The sequence below is a fragment of the Schistocerca cancellata genome, chromosome 9, assembly GCF_023864275.1.
Source record: "Schistocerca cancellata isolate TAMUIC-IGC-003103 chromosome 9, iqSchCanc2.1, whole genome shotgun sequence".
NCBI lineage: Eukaryota > Metazoa > Arthropoda > Insecta > Orthoptera > Acrididae > Schistocerca > Schistocerca cancellata.
Genome location: NC_064634.1, coordinates 385,829,086 through 385,842,206, shown reverse-complemented (window position 1 = coordinate 385,842,206; position 13,121 = coordinate 385,829,086). Strand labels below are relative to the sequence as shown.

General features: G+C 42.6%; 1 protein-coding gene across 1 annotated transcript in view; it reads left to right on the top strand.

The window, feature by feature from the left end:
• The first annotated feature begins 4,842 nt into the window (after positions 1–4,842).
• LOC126101440 (uncharacterized) overlaps positions 4,843–13,121 on the top strand; it is a 321,282-nt gene continuing 313,003 nt past the window's right edge. Inside the window, exon 1 of the mRNA XM_049912096.1 lies at positions 4,843–5,425. Coding sequence (XP_049768053.1) covers positions 5,339–5,425 — 87 coding nt within the window. The 5' untranslated portion in view covers positions 4,843–5,338. The remainder of the gene's footprint in view (positions 5,426–13,121) is intronic.

Genomic DNA, 13,121 nt, shown 5'->3' with positions numbered 1-13,121 from the left:
CTAGAACCAGCCCCAAAGTTCAGTTCACTCTGCATGCCGATCTCGTGGATTTCGACCGCTGAAGATTACGTCTTCGTCTCTGAATTGAACAGTGTGTATGTGTTACCACGAACCTTTGTAGAAAATTAGAAGGGAACTTTTTGTTTGCCTCAATTAAAAGACTTTTACTGGCATCGTTATTGTTGCCTTTCCTTTGTTGTTCACTCATCAACGTTGTAAACGTACATAAGTAAAAGTTGTGTTTATGAAAAATTGCGAATTACCAGTCACTACATATAGATCAAAAGAAAATCAAGTTTCTAGGATAGAGGAAGCTATATATAGGAGGTGGTGAAAAATAAAGAAGCACCAAAAGCACAACACTTTACCGTGCCTCAAACAGTATAGGAAAACCGTTGGCATTCAAAACAGCTTCCAGTCATCCCAGAATGGATAAACACAAGTTTCAAGGGGATCTTATACCGTTCTTCCTGCAAAATAGTGACGCGATTAGATAACGATGATGACTGTAGATAGCGATCACGAAACCTTTTTTCCAAAGTACACGACAAAGGCTGAATAACGTTGAGACCTGTTGACTGTGGCGGCCAGGGGCGATGGGAAAATTCATCCTGGTGTTCACAAACGAATTCTGAACGATGCGGGCTGTGTGAACATGGACACTGTCGTCTTGGAACACTGTATGATGAGATGGACATGATCAGCCATACGGCCACACAACCATAGGCAGTAATGCGATCTTGTGGAGTAATCAAGGGGTCCTTGGAATACCACGATATGGCTGCCTTGTTATTTTTCATCACAATCCTCGTCGGCGACCATCTACAAAGATCAGTCAACACGCACTTTGTCCGCGTTGTGAGGTAGCAGACTATGTTTTACAGCTTCCCTTGTAGGTGCAGTACATCTTCGATGCTGCGCCTCTTGAAAGAATAAACACTCCGGATCACTTGGTTATGGAAGCACGCACCATACGAGCACAAACGATATGTCCATGTTCGAATTCACTTAGCGCTCACATAATGCGCTCACAACTACACGGAACGCTTGTCTGACCACGACAAATGCTTGCAGTATTCAGAGATCATTAGGCCGGCCACTGTAACCGAGCGGTTCTAGGTGCTTCAGTCTGGAACCACGCTGCTGCGACGGTCGCAGGTTCGAATCCTGCCTTGGGCATGGATGTGTGTGATGTCCTTAGGTTACTTACGTTTAAGTAGTTCTAAGTCTAGGGGACTTATGACCTCAGATGTCAAGCCCCATAGTACTTAGAGCCAGTTGAACGTATTTTTTTTAGAACATTAGACAGGTGGCTTTCGTGGTCAAATACAACAACAAACCTGCAGGCTTAACTAGCATCTGAATTTAAGCTCAAGGACGCATTTCTCGTGGTGTATACAATATTTTTGTCCAACTCCTGTACATCATCACACTGAAGAGCCAAAAAATTGGTGCATCTGCTCAAATGGTTCAAATGGCTCTGAGCAGTATGGGACTTAACTTGAGGTCATCAATCCCCTAGAACTTAGAACTACTTAAACCTAACTAACCTAAGGACATCACACATACCCATGCCCGAGGCAGGATTCGAACCTGCGACCGTAGCGGTCGCGTGGTTCCAGAATGTAGCGCATAGAACCGCTCGGGGTACATCCGCCTAATATCGTGTAGGACCCCCGAGAGCACGCAGAAGTGCCGCAACACGATCTGGCATGAACTCGACTAATGTCTGAAGTATTGCTGGAGGTAACCGACACTATGAATCCTGCAGGGCTGTCCATAAATCCGTAAGAGGGGATGGAGATCATTTCTGATCAGCATGTTGCTAGGCATCCCAGCTGCTCTCAATAATGTTCATGTCCGGGGAGTTTCGCGGCCAGAGAGAGTTTTTAAACTCAGAATAGTGTTCCTGGAGCCACTCTGTACCAATTCTGGGCTTGTGGGGTGTCATATTGACATGCTGTAATTGCCCAAGTCCGTTGGAATGCACAATGGACACGAATGGATGCAGGTGATCAGACAGAATGCTTACTAACGTGTCACCTGTCAGAGTCGTATCTAGACGTATCAGGGGTCCCATATCACTCCAGCTGCATTCACCTCACACCATTACAGAACCTCCATCAGCTTCAATAGTCCCCTGCTGACATGCAGGGTCCATGGATTCATGAGGTTGGCTCCATACTCGTACACGGCCATCCGCTCGATACAATTTGAAACGAGACTCATCGGACCAGGCAACATGTTTCCAGACATCAACAGTCCAATGTCGATGCTGACGGGCCCAGGCGAGGCGTAAAGCTTTGTGTCGTGCAGTCATCAAGGGTACACGAGTGAGCCTTCGGGTCCGAAATCCCATATCGATGATTTTTCGTTGAATAGTTGACACGCTGACACTTCTTGCTGGCCCATCACTGAAATCTGCAGCAATTTGCAGAAGGGTTGCACTTCTGTCACGTTGTACGATTCTCTTCAGTCGTCGTGGATCCGTTCTTGTATGATCTTTTACGGGCCGCTGCGATGTCGGACATTTGATGTTTTACCAGATTTGTGGTATTCACGGTACACTCGTGAAATGTTCGTACGGAAAATGGCCCTCTCCATCGCTACCTCGGAGATGGTATGAACAATCGTCGTGCGCCGACTATAACACCACGTTCAAACTCAATTAAACTTGATATAACCTGCCACTGTAGCAGCAGTAGCCGATGTAACAACTGCGCGAGACACTTGTTGTCACACATAGGCGTTGCCGACCGCAACACCGTATTCTGCCTGTTTACATATCTGTATATTTGAAAAATGGTCACATGTGTGTGAAATCTTATGGGACTTAACTGCTAAGGTCATCAGTCCCTAACCTTGCACACTACTTAACCTAAATTATCCTAAGCACAAACACACACACCCATGCCCGAGGGAGGACTCGAACCTCCGCCGGGACCAGCCACATATATTTGAAAACGCATGCCTATGTCAGTTTCTTTGGCGTTTGAGTATAAGTGCAAAGCTGTTGTACCACACGGAATAAAGTTCAAACAAACAGCAGTTTACATGAATTGTTGTATTAAAAGAGACGAGGTGGCTCCAGTGAGTCAATGGGGATGGATGAATGTATGAAAAATCGAATGCAAATTTGTTTTGCTTTTGTTGTTATGATTTGGATTTGTGGTCTGCAAAGAAGAGCTTGGTGTGATTGTACATAGTTGCGAATCAATTCGAATACTTCATTCTATCCATTAGTTTTCTTTGTCACTTCAAGAATGTCGTGCCCACAATCCTCAGCCACTATGCACATGTACTCTCCCTCAGTTAAAAAAAGTAACTAATGGGTGAGTGATGATGCAACTACATTGTATTTCCTACAGCCCATCACGACTTAAGATCACGGAATTCAGATCACAATTAGTGTGTGTCAGTATTTCAGTTTTATCAGTATCTCCCACTTACGGTGTCCAGCGCTATTGCTTCTTTGACAGGGGACTGTAATACTAATCGTCTAAGATTTTCCTGAAGAGGATTTAATTGCTTGAGTAAAAAACTGGCCCATGTTCATACCCTGAATTTCTAGAAAATACACGGTCCTGCAGTTATTCCTCATTTTCGCTGACGATAATGTCAACAGCGAATCTTATAACTGACATTCTTTCAACTTGAATTTTAATTCCGTTTCTGAATTATTTCTGCAATTTATTTAGTTCAAAAAAATGGTTCAAATGGCTCTAAGCACTATCGGACTTAACGTCTGAGGTCATCAGTCCCCTAGACTTTGAACTACTTAAACCTAACTAACCTAAGGACATCACACATATCCATGACCGAGGCAGGATTCGAACCTGCGACCGTAGCAGTCGCGCAGTTCAAGACTGAAGTGCCTAGAACTGCTCGACCATGGCGGCCGGCTATTTATTTAGTTATCACTGTATATACTGGACAGTAGGGGCCACAGACAACATCCGCGTATGAGACCTTTTCTAATTCGATCGCTTCGGCTTTTGTCGTCCAGTCTTGTAAATCTAGAAATCTGATAACAGGTGGCCAGTAAGTACGCACTCCAAACCATGATCTTTCATTTTTGTTATTTTTAATAGCTGACAAATGTCTTTCTCGACTGGAAGAAGCAGTACTCAGCTCAAAAACGGCAAAATGGGACATGGGCCATTTTTCGACCATTTAAACGCTTCCGCGACCGATTATGCAATTTTTTTAGTGTTTCGAGTCCTTATACAGTAGACGTGACAACAGACTCAAAGACATTCAGAGCTGCACTTCTACGATTATAACAGGGCTATATAACCCATACGAAAGTGTAACAGAGATGGTAAGGCAAATTAAACGGGAATCCTCGGAAGAAAGACGCGAAACCTTGTGTTAGATGGAAACTGTGCAACCTTCACGTTGCCACAAACGTTTATCTGGCATAGGGATCAAGAAATTGAGAGTGGCAGCGCAGGACATTTTCCTTTCGCTCAATACGATAATGGAATAATAAATAGAACTGCTAATAATAGCGCGACGTACCTTCCGTTACACACAGTACATTGGCCTACGGTGTATTTGTATAGATGCAGAGATTCAGATTAGTTCTTCATGTTCTATGAAAAAAGTATGTTAAAATAATGGCAGTTGTAGAACAATGGAGTCTGACTCAGAGCAATCTCTCGAGGGTATGTTTGCACGCACGCCTTTCGCGCAGGCGTGGACGGCGTCACGGTGCTCGTATAGCATCGCACGCTACGCCCAGCGGCGATGAGCTCCGAAGGTAGCCGACTGCCGCCGAGGCCGGTGAGAGCACATGCCGGCGCCACCGGCAGCCAGTGTAACGCGCCGCTCAGCTGTTCACGGAACACTGCGCACCAGACAGTCGCCAAGACGAGTCCAGCACCAGCTGCGCTGCCCGCTGGTCCCTGCGGACGCCTACACCACCCCATCCAACGTTATTTCATCCCTTCCTCCAAGTACCCACTGTACAGTCTAAGTATTCATCCACATTAACTTGCTCCTTATTTCCCACGAGGCTCACCAACCATCGATAACAGTTGAGCATGCTAAACTGAGTTTTCCATACGACTTCGAACGTGTAGTTTCATTTCTGAGCTTACTACTCCAAACCTGCCTACAGTAAAACAGGAATTCTGTGGCTTACGCTCACCACTTGGAATAAACGTCCTGCACATTCCTTCTCAGACAGAACCGGAGGGATCGCGCACATGCAGTAGAGTAAAAAGGAGCATCGAATCCTGTAGTCTCCATCTCCCACCCGAGAAGCCTCCTACTAGGGACTCTGCTCCAAGTCGGCGCGTGTAGAGCACACAGCGAGTAGCTTCCCGGCGACACCATGGTGCAGGTGGAACAGCCATCACCACAGCCTCCAGTTGCCACAGCTTGGGTCCCAACCATCACCGTGGTGCAGGGACCGCATCTAGTAAGTCGACTGCCAAACTCATCTAGTCTATCAGATTATACAACAATTATAGCTTCGCATTCACCTAACGAAACTTAAAATCAGCGCCTCCAAAACTTCTTTCTTCTCTCCTGACAGCACTGCTTCAATATATCTGTTTCTCCACTTTCTTCTGCGTATTCTTGTAGTTGTTCTTATTCCGCTTTGTATTACGCAGCTTGCCCTTCGCCTGTTACCTTTCTTGTTCGTAGAAGACGGTACATCACAACTACTTATTTTCTCCTTCACGTCAGCAGCCTTATATTTTAGCGTTTTTGCAATACTATCGTTGCAGTTCTACTAAAGTAAAATAATAGTTCGGTTCAGTCACTAATTTTTTAACGTGGCCTAACATGTTGTAAAGTGCACGTGTAGATATTTTACGATTGTTACCAATTTATGTACTTCGTGTCAGACGAATAGCAGTCAACAATTGATTGCATCCAAACCAGATCCTCATGTGCATTCCAGGAATGCACACGGATCGTGAGTGATATATAATTTAAAAAATCTGACTAAGACACCTGTTTCATATATTTGACGGTGTAATCACAGCTTTCCGAATAACTTAATCTCATTGAACGTTCTAGATTGTTTTAGGAAGTCTGCAATTATAATCAAAAATTAATTAAATTATAAACTACTTTTTGTTCATGCATGGCACGACACTTACCACGAATTTATTCAAATTTTTAAAGACTGCTATTTCCACAGGTACTATATATCATATATGATGTCTGCACGTGTGATATTCTGCATCTCTTGCCCTGAAGTCGTCTGTTAATGGTTTTAGGTGTTGTCTTTCCTTCATTGTGTAGAAACTCACACGCATCGTATTCCGATTTTACATGAACTAATTGTGTGTGTGTGTGTGTGTGTGTGTGTGTGTGTGTGTGTGTGTGTGAATTTCTGTGCAATGAAGCAGGCGCAGTACCTAAAGCAACAACCGAATGCAGAGCAAAAGATGCGTAATAACCCACACGGACGATTCGCATACAATGTCAATATAACTAGTAGCACTTGAAAATGGGAATAAATCCTTGAAACCCTTGCCGGCCGGAGTGGCCGAGCGGTTAAAGGCGCTACAGTCTGGAACCGCACGACCGCTATGGTCGCAGGTTCGAATCCTGCCTCGGGCATGGATGTGTGTGATGTCCTTAGGTTAGTTAGGTTTAAGTAGTTCTAAGTTCTAGGGGACTTATGACCACAGCAGTTGAGTCCCATAGTGCTCAGAACGATTTGAACCATTTGAACCTTGAAACCCTTATGCATGAAAAAAAGTAACTGGTGCGGTTTTGTATTATTTAAATCTCTTATGAACTATTTCGAATTGCACGAAATAATATTGCGTACCATTTAATAATTAGTTAAGCTATATGTTGCTCCTAACTTTTTTATGTAGCTTTACTTATGAGCTCCACAATCTGCGGTAGACATCTTGGTTTCTCTAGATCATCTACAAAAATATTCTAAATTGACTAATAAAGATGGAAAAGTATGTAGCTGGATAACTAATGTGACTACAAATTCGCAATCCGTGCGTGAGCAATGTACTGGTTCTTAGAAATATGTTCTTTCCTCCCTAAAGTGGTTACTAAACGGCTGGCACAATTAACTGCTGTACAGTAAATTCAAAGCGGTATTACATGAGCTCATCCTCTTCACACTGTGTAGCACGAAGGATTTACCTTTGTGATTCTTTCACAATGCTGACACAAAAGCGCTCATCATTCTTTGAAAGAAAATTGAAAAGGTAATCGGTCAAATGTTTTGTGAAATGACTTGTCTAAAAGCGATTTCGAACATGATTCAAAGGCGCTTCAAATATTTCTCTAATCCATTTTATTTCTTATTTTTAGACCAATCATTGACAAAAGATTTGATTGATTTTCAAACTTCCCTTTATTTTGAAGTTTTGTTCAGAAAGTATGATCTTATTGACACCTTATCTGCTTTCCTAGCGCATTCTGTTCTCGAAACGTCGTGAACGTAGTGTTTCATTCGAAAGAAACCATTTGAATGCCATAAAAATATAACTTCTTGTGTGCAAAATAGTGAGCTCTCGAAAAGAAGAAATTCTTGACGCCTCATGTGTATATCTAGTGTCTGTAGTTCTCGAAATGTCTTACATCTGGTCGTTGTTTCGAAGGAAATCACGCAAAATGCAACTTTTAAGCAAAACAGCTGCGCCTGGACGAGATGAAATTTTGGACACATAATTTACCTTTCACCTGTCATGCTCACGAAATGTCGTAAATTTAGGTGTTTGATTCATTGGAAGACCTTTAGACAGTTAAATGATACACCAATAAAACTTTTTGAAAGTTTATGTGCAAAGCAGCAAGACCTTAAGGAGATGAACTGTTTGATATTTCACTTGCATGTATATGAGCAACTGTTGTGAAAGACTTGAATTTTCTCTCAAATCATTCAGTTTCTCTTAATTACCCTGATTACTTTCCGCAGTTAAATATTGTTTTGTGAAACTAGACCTCATGCTTGTTGACTTGGTACCCCATTTGTCCGTTTCCTACTCTCCGTTTGACTATGAAATTCGGACAAAAATCCATTGTGTAATTTACAGGGACTCTTGTTTTCGTTCCTTTCAGACGTTCACTAATAAAATATACGATAAAAATAGCAGCTATTGGACTGACGCATTTGCAAAGAGTTTGTAGGTCGCTATTTTAAATGACGTCTCTTGTACACTATCGTAAATTCCGTTCACCCAATAGCAGTAATATTTAGGAAATGTCGTTTTCGAATTTAAATGATTCCGTTCCGTGAGAGGTGCGGTTTCAGTCATTAGTTACTTCTAGAATAGTCTTATCATTGTCGTTATAAACTTATACGGACTATTTATAGGTTTTCAGTTAAATCATGATGTTCTACAGCGCCCATAACTTTAGTGCAGAAAAAAAGGGAGTTGTATACAATAGAAGTTAAAGCACGTTATTAATATTTGAGGGTGGGAACATTCATACACACAGACTTGTTGTATTAGTGATTTTAACTCCTTCAGATGTTTTGTATCACTTTATATTTCATAGCGTAATCTAATAACAGTACTCCAGAGTATAGCCATAAGATTGTAGTCAATTCGATGGCATAGTTAGAGAAATTAATTATTCTAGCAATCAGAGTTTCAGCAGCAGATGCGGCACTAATGGTACCACAAAGAAAGCACTTAATCAAATACTGAAATTTACGATGAGACTATGTCGACGATGTTAAGTCCCATAAAGCTTAGAGCCATTTGAACTACGTTGACGAAGTATTACGGGCTCCTTCAGTAACAACACTGTTAAGAAAGGTAGTAATGATGTCGACAGTCATCAAAACAGACGGTGAAACTCTGTGGACTACAAAAATACAATAATTTTCTACAAAAATTTATGCCGTGGAAATTTATTGCAGCGACTGAACCACAAAGCCGTGTCGAAAATTCAGCTTCATGGAACCGACTTCTTGCACAGGAGAATGTTTACAACTGCTTCCTACCACCGTCGTTATGATCTACCTTTACATCTACATCTATATTCCTCAATTCACCTTGCCTTGTAAAGAAGTGAAACGTGGACGTTAAAGAGTTCGTACAGGCCGAGATTGAAGCTTTGGAAACGTAGTGTTGCAGAAGAATGCTGAGTAGTGCACAGATGGAACGTATAACTAGTAAGCAGATACTGAATTAGGAAGAAAAGAAATTTATGCCACAACGTAACTAAGGAATCAGTTGATAGGACACATACTGAGTCATCAAGTGCTTGTCAGTTTTGTGTTATAGAGGTAGACCAATGTGTGACTATAGCAGGCAGGTTCAGATAAATACAGGTTGCATTTATTATGCAGAGATGAAGAGGTTTTCACAGGATAATGTAGCGTGGAGAATTGCAACAAACCAGTTTTCGGACTGCAGCCCACTGCAACAATAAGATGGAATGATTCAGTTTGAAGTAAGAGACTTATTATTACAGGTTTTCCGTCTTCATCGATCTTTACTACATTATGCTCTGTGGAGTGTGCCGTATTCGTTCAAACTCGCAGCAGCCCTAACACAATTCTCTCGCACGTGACAAAGATGGTAATTTTCTTAAAACTGTTGCAAAACATTATGGAACCATCTGTGCTTATAGTGAATGCTTACAAAATCACGAGACTTAGGGGCAGAAAGTGTGATTCCCTCGGTAGATGTAACGAACTGTGATCAAAGTCAGAGAATAAAAGTTTCAAACGTCGATCGCCATGTCAAATAGCTTTCACTGATTATTAACTGAATCTGTTCGTGTACTGTAATAATTCAGACTAATAATGTGCGTTTCGGAGTGATATTTGAACACGATTTGCGTAATGTGAGGAATTATTATTTCATTGCAACAAGAAAAGTTCAGAAATTGGGTTAAAATACAGAATGAAAGGGTGTCAAGAGTAGGGTTAGCTGATGACGTTGCTATCGCCACTGAAAGGGCCGAAAAGGCTAACAAGCGCAGAACTGAGATTAAACCGAAGGAATACGAAAGTAATGAAAGGTAGCAGAAATGAGATCAGAAATAAAATCACCATCGAAATTTGGAATCACGAAGAAGATGAAATGCAGGAATCCTGCTAATCTGGAAGCAAAATAACAGCTTACGGACGAATCAAGCACTCCGTCTTCAGGCCACAAGTGGCCCATCGGGACCATCCGACCGCGGTGTCATCCTCAGATGAGGATGCGGATAGGAGGGGCGTGTGGTCAGCACACCGCTCTCCGGGTCGTTTGACCGGAGCCGCTACTATTCGGTCGAGTAGCTCCTCAATTGGCATCACGAGGCTGAGTGCACCCCGAAAAATGGCAACAACGCATGGCGGCCGTATGGTTACCCATCCAAGTGTCGGCCACGCCCGACAGTGCTTAACATCGGGGATCTGACGGGAACTGGTGTACCCACTGCGGCAAGGCCGTTGCCGACGAATTAAGAAGAATATAAAAACAGAGTAGCACAGTCAAAGAGGGCATGTCTGGTCAAAAGGGCTTTACTAGTATCAAACGTCGGCTTTAATTTTAGACAAATGGTTCAAATGGCTCTAAGCACTATGAGACTTAACATCTCAGGTCATCAGTCCCCTAGACTTAAAACTCTTAAACCTAAGTAACCTAAGGACATCACACACATCCATGCCCGAGGCAGGATTCGAACCTGCGACCGTAGCAGCCGCGAGGTTCCGAACTGAAGCGCCTAGAACCGCTCGGACACAGCGGCCGGCTAATTTTAGACAGAAATTATTTAGAATGTACGCTTCGAGCACAGCTATCTATGGAAATTAAGTATTGGGTGTGGGATAATCGAGGCGTTTGACATGTGGTGCTGCAGAAGAATGTTGACAATTACACTGATCAGGCAGAACATTATGACCAACTACCTAATAGCCGAGATGCCAATCTTTGGTACGGATAACAGTGGCGACCCTTCGTGGCACGGAAGCAGTTGACACCTTGGCAGGTCGCTGGAAGGATCTGGCACCACATCTACACACAAAAGTCACCCAACTCCAGTGAGTTTGGAGGAGGGCGGCAATGTGCTCTGACGCCACGTTCAATCACCTCCAAGATGCCTTCGATCTGGTTCAGCACATCAACTGAAACTCACCACTGTGTTCCCTGAACCACTCCCGGCCTTGTAACATGGCACATTATCTCGTTGAAAAATATCACTGCCATAGAGAAGCATGATCGTCTTGAAGGGGTGTATGTGGTCTGCAACCAGTGTACGGTACTCATTGGCCGGCATGGTGCCTTGTTCGATCTCCACTGAACTCGTGAGTACCAACGTAAGTGTTGCCTAGAGTGTAATGGACCCGCCGCCAGCTTGTCACCGTCCTCCAGAACGGGTATCAAGGAGCTGTTCCCCTGGAAGGCGACGGACTCGCGCACTCCCAACGGCTTGGTGAAGACCATGCAACGCGTTGACAGTACACCATTGTCCAGTGCCGATGGTCTCGTGTCCATTTCAGTCGTAGTTCCCTACGTCGTGGTGCTAACATTGCCACATGCATCGGTCGTTACCTGTGGAGGACCACTCTCGAACATCTGATAAGTCGTGCAGTTTCCGAAATGCTCGTGCCGAGCCTCCTGGCCATCGCAACCTGCCCACAGTCAAACGCGCCATCTCCATTCCACACACTCGTAATACACGCACCGTGCGTGTGACTGACTACCTGTCATTCCTGGCCAGATGACACTGCTGTCGTCCGGACGGGTTTGTGTCGATAGTATGTCGGTGGTCATAATGTTCTGGCTGGCAGTGTAGGTGGACTAAAAAGGAAAGGAAAAAGGAGGTTCTCTGAGGAATCGGTGAAGAAAGGAACATAATGAAAATGCTGACAAGAAGAAGGGGCAGGACTATGGCGCATGTGTTAAGTTAATCTGAAGCCATTTTGATTATTTTCGACCTTGACTGTCTCAAGAAATATGTAAAAAATTTTTTTTTAAATTACCGCTACCAGTCACAATCGTTGTCAACTATTGTATTACTTATTTATTTACCGACATGTTTCGAGGCAATACCTCATCTGCAGGCTAAATGGCATTACAAAAACAACTTTACAATGAGGTTATGCTGATGTTACATACTCTTTTCGTAAATTCTGTGGTCTTCTTTGTTCTTCTGGCGTGACAGTCTCGTTGTGATGGGCTTAGGTGTGTCCATTTCGGTGACTCTCTTGGTCACTGTTCTTAAATTGTCACTAAAATAGCAGTAACTTGTAAACACGATCACAAACAGTACTGTAGTGCAGTGGACAAGATTTTGGTCTAAATACAACTAGTTTCGATTTGACCATCGAATTAGCGATCTATGTGGTGTCAGATGTTTACATGTCTTCTGCACGTCATGTTATCGTATCACAGATGTAGGGTGACGAAATACATTACAAATTGAACACCTGTTACAATATTATTGAACACATCATGATTTAAACTATTTACTTTCGTATTTCTGTACTACTGCTGGGGCTAGAGTCAAACGACTAACATGTTATGTATCTTTTATTCTAGGAGTACTGTAGTGAAATTGGAAACGATATGTGGATTTTTCAAATCTGTCATTTTATTCAGGATCTCATTATTCCCCATGTGGCCGTGGATGAATATTTCCAAGATGTCCATTTTCCAGCTCTTTTCTAAATTATGTAGTACTTTGAGATTGTAGTCTATCGTAATACTGTGTCATGACCATGAAATAGACACACTATCACAACGCACAACTAAAAGTAACAACAAACAATGTGACAAAGCTTCCTCACACTACATACAAACACCCAAGTACATAACATTACCATATTTAGGTGTCGTATCAGATAAAATAGCCAAGCTGTTTTAAAAAAACAGACATCAGGATCAACTTTGCCACCGACAACAACTTAAAAAAGATACTGATACATAACATCTCACATCCCACAGAGAAACTTAACAAAGCAGAAATAAAATCACATGCAATAATTGCAACAAATAATATATTGGCCAAACGGGAAGAAATTTTAAAACACGCTTTAAAAAACACATTGACTGTTTCAGACTTGACAAACCGAATAAATCAGCTATAGTGAAACAGATAAATGAAACAGGACACAATGTTACAGCAGACAAAGATCTCAAAGTACTACATAATGTAGAAAAGAGCTGGAAAATGGACATAATGGA